Source organism: Carlito syrichta, unplaced genomic scaffold (genome assembly GCF_000164805.1).
Source record: "Carlito syrichta isolate Samal-C Ts95f unplaced genomic scaffold, Tarsius_syrichta-2.0.1 Scaffold288381, whole genome shotgun sequence".
In the NCBI taxonomy this organism is placed as follows: domain Eukaryota; kingdom Metazoa; phylum Chordata; class Mammalia; order Primates; family Tarsiidae; genus Carlito; species Carlito syrichta.
The window spans coordinates 430,334-446,417 of NW_007232477.1; the positions used below are offsets into that span (position 1 = coordinate 430,334).

General features: G+C 37.3%; 1 protein-coding gene across 2 annotated transcripts in view; it reads right to left on the minus strand.

Annotated features, from left to right (window-relative positions):
- SBF2 (SET binding factor 2) overlaps positions 1–16,084 on the minus strand; it is a 241,686-nt gene that overhangs the window by 157,935 nt on the left and 67,667 nt on the right. For both annotated transcript variants that reach the window (XM_021710296.1, XM_021710295.1), the window contains exons 12-14: positions 13,896–14,100; positions 8,558–8,667; positions 6,220–6,369 (exon numbers count right to left, since the gene is read on the minus strand). In XM_021710296.1, coding sequence (XP_021565971.1) covers positions 6,220–6,369; positions 8,558–8,667; positions 13,896–14,100 — 465 coding nt within the window. The remainder of the gene's footprint in view (positions 1–6,219; positions 6,370–8,557; positions 8,668–13,895; positions 14,101–16,084) is intronic.

The following is a 16,084-nucleotide window of genomic DNA, read 5'->3' on the forward strand; positions in this document are numbered from 1 at the left end:
CCTGTAGTTCCAGCTACTTGGAAGGCTGAGGTGGAAGGATCACCTGAGCCCAGCGCACTGACGTTGGGGTGGCTGTGAGCATGCCACTGTACTCCATCCTAGGGGACGGAGTAAGACTCCAACTCAAAAAAAAAAGAAACAAGAAAGGCAATGCCATAACTGACCCTAAAGAAATTCAAAAGATTATCAGAGATTACTATGAACGTTTGTATACAAACAAACTAGAAAATCTAGTGGAAATGGAGGAATTCCTGGCATCATACAACTTCCTAAGGTTAAAACAGGAAGAAAGTGAAACCCTAAAACAGACCAATAACAATCCAGAAAATTGACTCAGTTATAAGAGACCTCTCAGCCAAGCCAGGCGCAGTGACTCACGCCTATATCTCAACAATTTGGGAGGCAGATTCAAGATCAGCCTGGGCAACTTGACGAGACCTCATCTCTACAATAAATCAAAAAATGAGCCAGGAGTGATGGCACATATCTGTGGTTTCAGCTTCCTGGAAGGCTGAGGCGGAAGGATCACCTGAGCCCAGCAGGTCAAGGGTGTGGTAGCCATGAGTGTGCCACTGCACTCTAGCCTGGGCAAGAAAGTGAGACTCCAACTCAAAAAAAAAAATCTCCTGGCCAAACAAAAAACCTGGGCCATTTAGTTTCTCAGCTGAATTCTACAAGACATACAAGGAAGAGCTAATACCAATCCTACTGAAAGTATTTCAGGAAACTGAGAAGAAAGGAACTCTCCCTAATTCATTCTATGAAGCTAATAAAACCCTGATACCCCAAACTGGGAAAGACCTAACAAGGAAAGAGGATTACAGGCCAATTTCACTGATGAACATAGATGCAAAAATTCTCAACAAGATTCTAGCAAATCATATCCAACAACACATTTCAAGGATCATCCATCATGACCAGGTAGGTTTTATTCCCAGGATGCAGGGCTGGTTCAACATTCACAAGTCTATAAATGTGATTCAGCTAATTGACAGGTGTAAAACCAAGAACGACATGATTATCTCATTAGATGCAGAAAAAGCATTTGATAAAATCCACCAGCCCTTCTTGATAAACACCTTCATATACCTAGGCATTGAAGGAATACTCCTCAAAACAATAAGAGCCATCTGTAACAAACCTGTATCCAACATCATGCTTCATGGGCAGATGCTGGAAGCATTCCCCCTAAGAACAGGAACAAGACAAGGATGCCCACTTTCAACCCCCTTATTCAACATGTTCCTGGAAGTCCTAGTCAGAGCAATCAAGCAGGAGAAAGAAGTCAGAGGTATCCAAATAGGAAAAGAAGAAGTTAAGTTATCCTTATTTGTGGACTACATGATTCTATACCTAGAAAACCCCAGAGGGTCTGTCAAAAACCGCTTTGCACTGATAAACAACTTTGGTAATGTCTCTGGATACAAAATCAACGCGTAAAAGATAGTTGCATTTCTATACAACGACAACAAGCAGGCTGAAACCAAATAAAAAACACAATTCCATTCACAATAGTCATACACACACAAAGAAATACCTTGGCATCCACCTGACCAAAGAAGCAAAAGACCTTTACAATGCGAACTACAAAACACTGCTCAAAGAAATCATGGATGAAACAAATGGAAAAACATCCCATATTTATGGATTGGAAGAATCAATATTGTCAAGATGTCCATCTTACTCAAGGCAATCTACAGATTCAATGCAATCCCTATCAAATTGCCAACATCATTTTTCTCCAAACTAGAAAAGGCAATACAGAAATTGATCTGGAAGCAAAAAAGAGCACAGATAGCTAAAGCAATCCTCAGCAAAATGAACAAAGCTAGAGATATCACACTTCAAGACTTAAGGCTTTATTACAAGACTACATTAACCAAGTCAGCATGGTATTGGTATAGAAATAGGCACACAGACCATTGGAACAGAGCAGAGAATCCAGAAATAAAAACACAGTCCCTCAAACAATTCATCTTTGACAAAGCCATCAATAAGAAACACTGGAGGAAAGGAAACCATATTTAGCAAATGGTGCTGGGAAAACTGGCTAGCTACATGCAGAAAAATGAAACTGGACTGCTACCTAACACCATACTAACTCAAAATCAATCAACCACTTAAATATAAAACTTCAAACTATAAGAATCTTAGAAGAAAATGTAGAGAACATTCTCCTGGACATCAGGGTAGGGAATGAATTCATGGCCAAGACCTCAAAAACAACTGTTCCAATTTGTTCATAAGTCCAATAAAGTTAGCCTAGGTACCCAACCAACACAATTGGCCATATAATACTGTACTATAATACTTTTCACACAGATACAGTATTACATTACAGTACTCTGTAGAATACTGTAAAGTACACAAAAGCACAACCACTTGTAGAGGACACATGAACATGACAATGTATGCCAGACACGTGAACTAACTTATGTGACTGGATGTGAATGCATGGTTGCATCTTTGAAAGTTTACAACTTGCAAGTTCATATGCAGGGGGCTTTCTGTGCTGTTAAGGATGCCGTATAAATATTCTTCCAAATTTTTCTATAATATACATACATGCATGTAATTTTAGGTCAAAAGTAGAAGCATATATCTACTTTATGTAACTTTCTTTTTGTCCACCTAGCAATATATAATAGAAAATTTTCCATATTAGTACATATATAGATTTGTTTTTATTTAGTAGCTGAACAGCATTCTAGAGAAGAGTTGTACCATGATTAATCAATGTCAAAATGGTAAACATTTGGGTTGTTTTCAACTTTTGCTATTATACACTATTATTGATAGTATCTTATACTCTAAAGTAAAAACTTATATCCAGCAAAAGTGAATAATATCTTGTCAATTCACTTATACAACTTAGAGTACTAGAAAAGAGTTTGAGAAGAAAATATGCCCTCCAAAACAAAAACTAACAGTAGTAACCTAAGACATAAAATATATATAAGTTATAAAGTTATAAAGAATGATACAACGAACACCCATATACCTAGTTTAAGAAATAGAATATTACCATTACATTTGAAGATCCTCGTGTTCACTGATTTCCTCCTCTTTGTCCCACAGAGGTAATTTTCTTAACCATTCTGTTTCTTATTACTTTGGTTTTCTTTATAGTTGTACCACATATGTTTGTATCACTACATTAAACATCCCTAAATAATTTATTACATGCTTTAAAATTGTATAAGTGGAACCATATTCTGATAGAACTGTCTTTTTATTTTTGCACAAAATTATCTCCCTTAAGATTTATTTACATTGCGATTCTATTGTAAGAAGATACCATACTTTATTCATTCCATTGCTGGTTGGCATATAAGTCATTTCAAGTTTTCTATTTTTTTTTTATTTTTATTTTAAGGATGTGAGGTACAATTTAGGATTAGATATACAAATACGTTTTCTGCTATTTCAAACAATACTATTAACATATCTTCTGCTGTATCTGGGCAAGTTTCTCCAAGAATGAAATCACTGGGTCATGTAATATGCTTTATATGCAGCTTAATAAGATAGTGACAAACTGTCTTATTTTTCCTCTTATATATGTATTTTTTGTGAGTTGGGGGTCTCACTCTGTCACCCAGGCTGGAGTGTAGTGGCACAATCACAGCTCACCACAGCCTTGAACTCTTAGGCTCAGGTGATCCTTCCCCTTAGTCTCTTGAGTAGCTGAGACCACAGGCATGCACCACCATGCCAGGCTAATTTTTTAATTTTTTTATAGAGACAAGGTCTCACTATGTTGCCCAGGTTGGTCTCGAACTCCTGGACTCAAGCAATCCTCTCACCTCAGTCTCCCAAATTCTGGGATTAATGAGACCAGCCACCACTCCTGGTCTATCCTCTTATATCTTATTAAATTTTCTTAAGTGGTTGTACCAACTTACACATTCACCAGCAGAGTTTACATGCTCTATTTGTTCCATAACTTTGTCAACTCTTCTATTATCAAATGTTTAAATTCCTGCCAAATAGTGAGTATAAAAGGTTCTCACTGTAGTTTTAATTCTCAATTATTGACATATTTTCATATAATTGTTATTCAAATTAGTTTCCTTTTATTTAAGATACTTAAATCTTTTGTCCATTTCAAAATTAGGCTTTCCTTTTCTTTTCTTTTTTTAAAGAGATGGGGTCTTGCTGTGTTTCTCATGCTGGAGTGCAGTGGCTATTCACAGGTGTGATCATAGTGTACTGCAGCCTCAAAATCCTAGGCTCCAGCAATCCTCCTGTTTCAGCCTTCCAAGCAGCTGGGATTACAAGAACAAGCCACCACACCTGGTTTGTAAGGGTTCTTATTTTATTTTATTTTATTTTATTTTTTTGAGTTGGAGTCTCACTCTGTCACCCAGACTGGAGTGCAGTGGCATGCTCCCAGTCACCGCAGCCTCAACCTGCTGGGCTCCGATGATCCTTCTGCCTCAGCCTTCCAAGTAGCTGGAACTATAGGCGCGTGCTACCATGCCCGGCTAATTTTTTTATTTATTGTAGAGATGGGTCTGGCCAACTTTCCCAGGCGGGTCTCAAACCCGCGGGCTCAGGCAATCCACTCACTTCAGCCTTCCAAAGCGCAGCATTACAGGCTGAGCCACTGAGCCTGGCTTGTAAGGGTTCTTATAATCTGAGTGCTCACCTGTTGAGAGTTATGCTTTGCAAACATCTCTTACTATGAGGTTTGTATTTTCACTCTCTTTATGGTATCTTTTGATGAACAGACTTTCTTAATTCTAATGTAGCCAAATTTATCAATTTTTTATTTTAAGAATGGCACTAGTTATGACTTGTTTAAAAAATCTTTCCCTATCCAAAAGTCATAAGGATATCTCCTGTATTGTATTCTAAAAGTTTTAGGCTTTACAGGTTAGCTTTTTTGTTTCTTCATATTTAAGTCTATAATCCATACGGAATTGATTTTTGTGTATAGTGGAAGGTGCGTGTACATATTTTGTGTCAATGGTATATTATATGCACATGGTCACCCAAACATCCCTTCACTATTTTATTCTGAACTGCTTATCTTTTTGCAACCAGTGCCAACTTTGTCATAAATCATGTTTCCATGTATGTACGCATCTGCTTCTGGGCTATTTATTTTGTTCTATCAGTCAATTTGTTTATTATTATGCCACTGTCTTATATACTATAATCTTAAACTATCTTGGGGGGAGAGCTGATACCTTTTTTTTTTTAATTATAAAGATGTGGGGTACAATTCAGGGTTAGGTATACAAACATTGATTATGCAGGTACCCTTGTTGATGAGGTATGCCCCTCCTTCCCCTAGCAGTTTCCCATAACTGCCAATCCCACTCCCCCTCCCCTGACAGTTTCCCAATCGCTTTCTTATAGTATTATAACTGAGAACTGATATCTTTAACATATCAAGTCTTCCAATCCATAAATGTGGCATATTTTCTCATTTACTTAGACTTTGTTTCATCCATAAATTTTATTACTAATTATATCCTGTAATTCCTGCTTGCAGATTAATCAGTATTTAACAGGTATTTATTTTGTCTACTTTCTTTGGAGTTCCATGGATTGTCTTTGAAATCTTAATATTTAGTTACATTTTCGCTTCATACAAGAGGTTTGAGAAAGGATTTTTGCATCACTGGTAGACAAAAGGATGCCAATGTCACAGGATATCTAACAACAGAGACAAGATGGGAAAACAAGATTAACTGCTCCTCCTAAATTGGGTCTTCATTATTTTGTAGGAAATTTATTTCTGTAAGATCATACACATATTTTGAAGCCAATTGGAAATTTTTTCTTGTGTTTATACACAAAAAAGTACTTAGTAAATACCTGAGTAATTCATTTATCATTTGAATTATTCACTATTCCTTACACTCTGCCTTAATAGTATAAGTAAAAACTGTTTGAAAAGGGCTGATGTAACTAAAGACATTAAGCAATATACAGCTGGATGATTTAAAGATGGCTTTTCATTTCCAAAGAGCTTGCTTATATTAGAGAATTAGCAAAATAATCTAGTGTTTCTAAGAGAAAACAAATAACAAAAAAACCCTCTTAATATTTATGCCAAATAATAAGTGTATCTGACAGAAATGATATTAATATTGATGCTTCATCCTATTAGCTATGGTAGGCTTAAGAACTGTTATCACTAAATATTCTGGAAAAGTAAAAAGTATTTTCAAATAAGAAGAATACTCTGAAAGAACTAAAAATTACCTGTAGAGTACAATTCATCATCCTTATTACGTAGTCAAACTGCTGATGGTCTAATATTGCCCGATTTTGCTGGACATGCAACCCCAGTTCATCAGTAAGACACTGTCTTGCTGCTTTTCCTTTAAGGGCTCTTAGGGCAGCAGGAAGGGTCTGAGGACAAGGGAGATACAAGTGACCAAAAGGTACCAATGGAAAAAATAACTTTCCAACAATCATCCAGAAAATTAAAAATGCATCCTGAAAATCATTTAATAAAGTTATTAATAGAATTAACTTCTTAGGGAAGAGATCTGCCATTAAAACCAATAATAAAATAGATTTATACCTATTGATATTTATAAGCCAGGAAGAAAAACAGGATAGTTTATATAGTAAACTGAAAAATCATTAAGTTCACTTTTTTTCCCCCTTGAACTCAACAAAACTTTGGTTACCAAATTGCTGTTTCAGAGCATGCATGAGTCAAAGTCACACTTAGACACCTTTGTTCTACAACTAGCCAATTCTCTGTAGCAAGAATAGAGGAAAAATTGAAATGATATGAAATGTAAGTAATTTCAAACTTTTAAAGTTGTTAGTTAATAACTATTCAGTTTTAATTTATGACTGGAAAGTTCTATAATATTTGCCACATTTCAATATCATAATAAAGAAAGAAAAAGGACTCAGAGCAACTTTCTTTTTTTTTTTTTTTGAGTTGGATTCTCACTCCGTTGCCCAGGCTGGAGTGCAGTGGCACGCTCACGGTCACCGTAGCGTCAATCTGCTGGGCTCCAGTGATCCTTTTGCCTCAGCCTTCCCAGTAGCCAGGATTACAGGTGCGTGCTACCACACCCAGCTAATTTTTTTTTTTAATTGTAGAAACAAGGTCTCACCAAGTTGCCCGAGCTGGTCTCAATCTCGCGGGCTCAGGCAATCCATTTGCCTCAGCCTCCCAAAGTGTTGGGATTATAGGCTGAGAAAACTTTCACTTTATCACAAGAAAATCCTAAAAAGGCCTCCTTTAGTTCACCAAGTAGATTTAGTTAACTTACTTTACATACTATAATAATAAGCTTATTTAACTTGGAAAACCTAAATAAACAGATCAGAGGAAAAATAAGATAAAGAAGAAGACTGAGTAGGAGGATGTAACATTGTTATGGGCAAGTCTAAGAAGCAGGATATGAAAGTTGAAGACAACAGAAGTGAAAGGAAATCTGCAACATTTCAACCATAAGAAAAAATGGAAACCAAAAAAACTCAAAACACAAAGAAGCTTGCACTATTTACTGTAAGGTTAAACACTTGTATTAATACATGCTTTTTTACCAGCCCTTTAAAATAGGTGTTCAAGCCGGGCTCGGTGGTTTAGCCTGTAATCCTGTACCTTTGGGAGGCTGAGGTGAGTGGATTGCCTGAGCCCGCGGGTTCGAGACCTGCCTGGGCAGCGAGACCTCATCTCTACAATAAATCAAAAAATCAGCCGGGCGTTGTAGTGCATGCCTGTAATTCCGGCTACTCGGAAGGCTGGGGCGGAAGGATCGCCGAAGCCCAGCAGGTCGAGGCTGCGGTGGCCGGGAGCGGCCACTGCACTCCAGTCTGGACGACAGAGTGAGACTCCAACTCAAAAAAAAATAGGTGTTCAGAACTATGACAATTAGTCTGTAAAAATGGGTTATATTAAACATATTTCATTGAAGAAGGCAAGAAAATATGCTCTTAGGCACATTTCTGTTGAATACCATAGTTTCTATAATCCATTACGTATTCTAACTAGATTCTTTGCAATAAATAAAATCATATTTAAAATGTTAAGTTTCTAAGTAATATGCTAAAATAGGGTTTAATGAACAATGTTTAAAAAAAGTTTGAGAAAAGCCGGGCTCGGTGGCTCAGCCTATAATCCCGCGCCTTGGGAGGCTTAGGTGAGTGGATTGCCTGAGCCCGCGGGTTCAAGACCCGCCTGGGCAACTTGTTGAGACCTCATCTGTAGTTCCAGCTACTTGGAAGGCTGAGGTGGAAGGATCGCGGGAGCCCAGCAGGGCAAGGCTGGGTGGCCGGGAGCGGCCACTGCACTCCAGTCTGGGCAACAGAGTGAGACTCCAACTCAAAAAAAAAAAAAAAAAAAAAAAAGTTTGAGAAAAAACTTTACCACTAATATTTCTCTTGGGTCATATACTTTGGCTTAGCCTAACAGTCTTAAATCTTAGATACTATTCAAAGTGTTGATTAAAACAATGAAAAGACACCTTATTAGAAAAATGGACAGATTTAGAGAAGTCAGTTGATAACATCAAAATGTAAATCTGAAAGGGAAATGATAAATGTTTATTTAGGAAAGATGGCATTTTATTACCTTTTCAGTCTCCAAAGTTTTATTTTCAAATATAAATGAGATGCAGTTTCTAACAACTTCTAGTCTCTGGGCACTGTTGAAAACAGTCGTCACCTTATCCATTATTGAAACTAGTAAAAAAAAATATAAGAGAGCACAAATAAATTCAACTCCTTTGGCAATTATAAAAGCAAAGAGTATATATTATTTTAAGACTGTTTACATGACCAACACTTAAAGAGTTTATTTTTTCCCTTGTTATATGTCATTGAAGGTATTTAATTTCATTATTTTGATTACTTGTTCAGGTTTTGAAGTGTTAGGCTAGTCAATGGACAATTTCAGGATAGATTCTAATGATACGCTTTATGTTTACGCAAGTTGTTTCACAATGCAAAGTAAGATCATATTAAACAAAGATAAACATCTATTTTAAACCTTAACTGTAAACAAAGTGACAGAAAATGTTTGGGGTACAAATAGCTAATACTCATATGCAAGAGAACTTCAGACAGAAAAAGAAGCTGATATTTTAAAGATATTACCAGAGAAAAACTACATTTCACTAAAAATTAGGTAACACAAACTTGAGTACCAGGGAGTTGAAGGAAAGAAACATTGTAAAAAAGAGAAATGATCACAATAATGAATTGCTTAGGAAACACTGGTTTAGGAAAGTCACTTTTTAGTCCTGCCAACTTAGCACCTTTCACCCTTTATGATAGGGTTGGAATATTCTAGTCTATCACACAGGCTACAGTTACCTAAATAAATTTAACTTATTAAAAGACTATAAGAAGAATATAAATAAATACTATTTGCAAAGAATTATACTTTCACAAAGAACTGTATTATATCATTTGTACAAATGAGGTAGTATCAGTCATTCATCTTTGTATAAGTTTAAGGGATACAAGTACAAATTTGTTACATGGATATACTGTGTAGTGCTGAAGTCTGGGCTTTTAATGTTTAACCATCACTCAAATAATGTACACTGCACCCATTAAGTAATTTCTCATCCCTCACCCTCTTCCTACCTTCCCACCTTTCCGAGTCTCGAATGTCTGTTATTCCACACACTATATTCATGTGTACACATTACTCAGTTGCCACTTATAAGTAAGAACAATATTAATAATTCTTAAGCCAAAAGGAAAAACTGTTTATATTTTAATGACTGTTCTTTGAAATCTAAAAGCACAATCCCTTCACCTTTTTCATATCTTTTTTTTTTTTTTGGGTAGTTTTGTTGTGTTTTTTTGAGTTAGAGTCTCACTCTGTCACCCAGGCTGGAGTGCAGTGGCACACTCCCAGCCACTGCAGCCTCGACCTGCTGGTCTCTGGGGATCCTTCCCCCTCAGCCTTCCAAGTAGCCGGAACTACAGATGTGCGCTATTGCACCCGGCTAATTTCTTTGATTTATTGTAGAGACGAGGTCTCACCAAGTTACCCAGGCTAGTCTCGAACCCATGGTTTCAGGCAATCCTCTTGCTCCGGCCAAAGTGCTGGGATTACAGGCTGAGCCACCGAGCCCGGCCCTTCTTCCATATCTTAAGAAAATAAAGCCGGGCTCGGTGGTTCAGCCTATAATCCCGCGCCTTGGGAGGCCGAGATGAGTGGATTGCCTGAGCCCACAGGTTCGAGACCCGCCTGGGCAACTTGACGAGGCCTCATCTCTAAAATAAATTTTAAAAAATTAGGCGGGTGTGGTAGCGCGCGCCTGTAGTTCCAGTTACTTGGAAGGCTGAGGCGGAAGGATCGCCGGAGCCCAGCAGGTCGAGGCTGTGGTGGCCAGGAGTGGCCGCTGCACTCCAATCTGGGTGACAGTGAGATTCCAACTCAAATAAATAAATAAATAAAAATAAAAAAGCTATAAAAAAGATAGAAAGATTCCCGTAATATCTTTTTAAAAAAACATTGCCAAGCTAGGTGGCTCAGCCTGTAATCCCAGCACTTTGGAAGGCCAAGGCAAGTGGATTGCCTGCCTATGGGTTCAAGACCCACCTGGCCAATTTGGAGAGACCTCGTCTCTACAATAAATCAAAAGTTAGCTGGGCATGGTAGCGAGTGCCTGTCGTTCCGGATACTTGGAAGGTTGAAACAAAAGGATCGCCGGAGCCCAGCAGGTCGAGGCTGTGGGGGTCGGGAGTGTGCCACTGCACTCCAGTCTGGGTGACAGACTCAAAAAAAAAAAAAGACAACTGTACTTTACTTATTAGCATACCTTTCATCTCGTCAACACAAAACTTATGGGGGGGCTCAAAAAACTGGAATTTATTTATAAAAAATAGTGTATTTAGTCTTACATGTTTAAACTCCAGTCACCTTCAAAGTACTCTCTGATTGATGCAATTTACCTATCAAAATGCTTTTTCCACTGCTCAAAACAGTTTTTGACTCATCAATTTTGATGCCTTTTGGTATTTCTATTTTTTTGTTTCGCCTCCTCCACATGGGTAAAACATTTCCTTTGAGAATTTTTTTCATCCAGCAAACAAAAAATGTTGCTCAGGGAACCATCTGGTGAATAGGGAGGGTGGGGCATGAGGGTCAAGCCATTTTTGGTTAAAAACTGCAGAACACTCAGCATGGTGTGGGAAGGTTGTTTGTGTAAATCACCCATCATGAAATGGGCAAATGCGCTCAAAGAATCTCCAAAAAGAATTCACTGAAGCCAGATGCAGCCTCTCACAACAATGCTAGCTGGTACACTGATGCAATGGGTTCCTAGAACACTTACCTAGAGGGAGAAGCCTGTACTACAAGGGACCCGCCCTCCAAAATATAATTCCATTTTGTTTTTTCTCTCACTTGTATATTCTTCTAAAAATGTTTTAAACTTTTTTATCTTAACATCATTATAATAGGCTCACAATAAACTGTAAAAATAGCACAAAGAGAATCCATGTATTCATCACCCAGCTTCCCCTTAAAATGACATCTTATGGAACTATAGTGATCTATCAGAATAAGAAAAACAATGGACACAATACAATGAACTAGACTACAGACTTTACATGGATTTTACCAGTTTTTTAAAAATCATTTTAAATTATGTAATATTAATTTTCCACATGACCATAACAGTAAAATTGATAATTTCATGCGACTTTTCTGTCTGAAGTGTTCATTCTTAATTGTCGGCTCTGGTGCTTTCCACACATGTAGTTCAGTGGCATACACTGAACATCTAACATAGATGTTAGAATATGAAACTTCTTATAGTCTCCAAATAATACTATATTCTTTACTGAGAAAGCAACATATTTATGTTTACAAACATTTAATTTGAAAAATCTCATTACCAGTATTTTAAATTTTCTTTAGGCTGAGCTATTAGAAAACATATTTTCTTATAATGAGTCTAAACCATCCGGAATTATTATTTTCCTTTAGAGAATATAACTTAGATCACATTTCATAATGTAAAGAGATCAACCACCAGGATGTTATAACACTTGTAAATATATATGCATCTATTAAATCAACTTCAAAATATATAAAGAAAAACACAGAAAAAACTAAAATAAAAAATAGGCAATTTCATCATTATAATGGCAGATTTTAAACATATCTCACAATAGCTAAAGAAAAGAAGTGATAAAAATTAGTAAAGAAAGTCAAACACAGAATGGGATTAAATATTTACAAATCGTATATCTGATAATAGATTTATATACAGAATATATAGAGAGTTCTTACAACTTAATAATAAAAAGACGGCCAGGTATGGTGGCTCATGCCTATAATCCCAGCACTTAGGGAGGCAGAGGCGAGACAATCTCCTGAACCTAGGAGTTTGAGACCAGCCTGGGCAACATGGGAGACCTCGCCTCTACAAAAAAAATCAGAAAAATTAGCCAGATGTGGTAGTGTGTGACTGCAGTCCCAGCTACCTGGAAGGCTGAGGCAGTAGAATCACTTGAGGCCAGCAGGTCAAGGCTGCAGTAGACATGATTGTGCCTCTGCACTGCAGCCTGGGCAATAGAGTGAGACTCTGACTCAAAATTGTAATAACAACAAGATAAATAGCCCAATTTAAAAATGAGCAAACAAGCCGGGCTCGGTGGCTCAGCCTGTAATCCCGCGCCTTTGGGAGGCTGAGGTGAGTGGATTGCCTGAGCCCGCGGGTTCGAGACCCGCCTGGGCAGCAAGACCTCATCTCTACAATAAATAAAAAAATCAGCCGGGCGTGGTAGCGCATGCCTGTAATTCCTCGGAAGGCTGAGGAGGAAGGATCGCTGGAGCCCAGCAGGTTGAGGCTGCGGTGGCCGGGAGCAGCCACTGCACTCCAGTCTGGGCGACCGAGTGAGACTCCAACTCAAAAAAAAAAAAAAAAAAAAAAAAAGAGCAGACAGACATTTATCCAGAGAAGATAAGCAAATGGTCAGTAGCCCATGAATAGATGATCAGCATCGTTAGTAGCTGAAATCAAAATCCTTATACACTGCTGGTAGAAATGTAAAATGGCCAGCCTGGGTGACAAGAGTGAGACTCTAACTAAAAAAAAGAAAAAGAAAAATGTAAAATGGCAAAACTACTTTTAATTACCATATGACCTAGCAATTCCATTCCTTGGTATATATCCAAGGGAACTAAAAACATTTCCACACAAAAATTTGCACGTGAGTGCTCACAGCAGCATTATAATAGCCAAATGTAGAACCAACCCAAATGTCCATCACCTGATGAATAAATAACAAAATGTGATATATATCCATACAATGGAGTACTATCCAGACATTAAAAAAGAAATGAAATACTGATACATGCTACAATATAGGTGTACCCTGAAAATATTAGGCTATATGAAAGAAATCAGTCACAAAAGACCGTATATTTTATAATTCTATTTATATAAAATGTCCATAATAGGCAAACTATGAAGACAGATAGCAGATTACTGCCTAAAGCTGGTGAAGAGGTGGTTTGAGGGGAAACAGGGAATAACTGCTAACAGGTATGGGGTTTCTATTTATGAAGAATGTTCTCAAACAAGGTTATAAAAATGTTCTCAAACTAAATAGTAATAATGGTTGAACAACTCTGAATATATCAAAAACCACTTAACTGTACACTTTAAATAGGTGAATTTATGTTATGAAACTTGTATCTCAATAAAACTGTTATATAAAAAAGAAAAGATTCTATAATAGCAGCAGTTAGGTTATGATTACACTTTGTGGGAGGTAGTGAATGGAACAGGGTGTCTGAGTGCTGATAAAGCTTTGGTTCTAGTTACATGAGTGTTCACTTTCTGAAAAGTCATCAAAAAGAATATTTTTCCTTTTTGTGTCTTATATCTTGATAAAGGTTTTACTTTTAAAACAGATAATATAGCCAGACAAATACATACCAACAGGTGGACCCGCTGGCACAACACATTTCTTTTCCACTCGTGTAGCAGGAGGTGCATTCTGGTTCTTAGCAAGATTTTCCTGTATTAATTCCTGAACCCGAGCTTCATTAATCTTTGGGAAAGGAAGGATATGAACTCGCAAGTGGGATCCTTCTGTTGGGCGTGGAACTTTCTGGAATGCCATATGAGGGTTTGGATTCTCCTGCAACATCAGACATAGGTAAAATTATTCCAAAGTTCAAGTAACAATAGCAGATCTTCAGGAATGAAGTGGGAGCTCGGAGAACACTAGCTGAAATCAGACAGTTGAGTGAATATATATATATTCAAATATATGCCATAAAATATAAAGTACTAGAATCTTACTTCTTACATGTCTATCCTTAGCATCTGATAACAGCTGGTCACTTGTTTGCCTCTTCCATGAACACTTTCTTCACTTGGTTTCTAGGTCTTCTTGCTCTATCTTTGCCTGTTTCTCATCTTCCTACTGTCTTAACTATGTGACTACCTCAGGGCTCAGTCCTTAAGCCTCTTTTCAATGAACATTTACTTACTTGGTGATCAATTCCAGTCCCCTATCTTTAAACTATAAAAACACCAATGGTCCACAAATTTTTTTCAACTGAGTTTTCTCCTGAACACCATACCCATATATGTAACTGTCAATGCATAGTATTTCCACTTGGATTTATTATTTAGTATTTCCACTTGGATTTCCCCTTAAACTATGTACAAAATAGAGCTCTTAATCTTCACTTACCTCTAATCCTGCTTTCTTCAGTCTTCCCCATATCAGTAAGTGGCATACTTATCTTTTATAATCACTTAGGTGAAAATCTTAGTGTCACCTTTAATGCTTTTTTCTAACACCCAATCATCCATTCCTCTGCAAACCTTGTTGACGTTACCTTTAAAATGTGTATAACCTGGCCAGTTTTCATCAGTGCCTTGGTTGAAGCCAACACCTCACATTACAGCAGTATAGCAATCTCCTAGTCTTCCTGCTGTACTCCCTCCCTCAACATTGCACACAGAGTTATCTAGTTAAAAGTATGTCAAATCATCACACAGCTATTTTGTTCATTCCAATGACAATTCATTTCACTCGGAGTAAAAACCAAAGTTCTTACAACAATTTACAAGGCCCTAGGAGACCTGACCTTTCTATATGACTATGTCCTGTTCCAGACACAGGTTTTCTTGATCCTGCCTCAAAGCCTTTTCACCTAACTGTTCCCTCTGTCTGGAATATCTATCCCTCCATGAAGTTATACAGCAGCAGTCTCCCTCCCTTCTTGCATTCTTTGCTCAAAAGCCATCTTTCCTGACCATTTAATATAAAATCATTCCCTCCCTGCTAACACACTTCTTATTCCCCTTATTACATTTTTCTCTATAGCACTTATCACCCTTTTCACATACTACATATTATATTTAATTTGTTTATTGTTTATCCTTCTCTCCCTAAAAATAAACCTCCATAAGGAAAGAGATTTCAGTCAATTAACAAAATGTTGCATTTTGTTGTCCTCTGCTCTGTTATCAATTGCATCTAAAAATGTCCTGGTACATAGCAGGCACTCTTTTTATTGCATTCTAATGGGTGGGACACGGTGTTAAAGACAACAGGATTGCAATAATTGAATTAAATGTATCAGTTAATATTTTTGGCTGGCATGAAATTGTATCTAGCCTCTTAGTTAAGCAGGATTATATCTCAAATATTACAGGAAGAATGGAACCCAGCCTTTTTATAAAGTTATCTAGGGAAGGCTGCTTTATAACTATTCTTAAAGCAATTCTAGTACTTATCCTTTGCAATCAGAAAATTCCTTATTCCCACTGAACCTATATTATTCATGTTGTAGATTAAACTTAATACTAGCCCATAAATCCTCCTGATAGTTAAAAATGGCTGTCATCATCTTTTAGAGCTACTCCCCACAATTCTTTTTGGTTATATGATCCTGACCTAGAGAAATGATAGATTGGGCTAAGGCAGCTAACATGGTTAGCATGTCTCAGCAATACAGTAGACTGTACTGCTTTACGTGTCCACAAGTATGGGTTCCAGTTCTTGCTCTACTCCGTATCATGTGATGTTGGACAAACAACTTTGCCGAAGTTATTTACTCCTGCTTAATCTCACAAGGTTTCTCAGAAAGTGAAATCAGACATAAAAT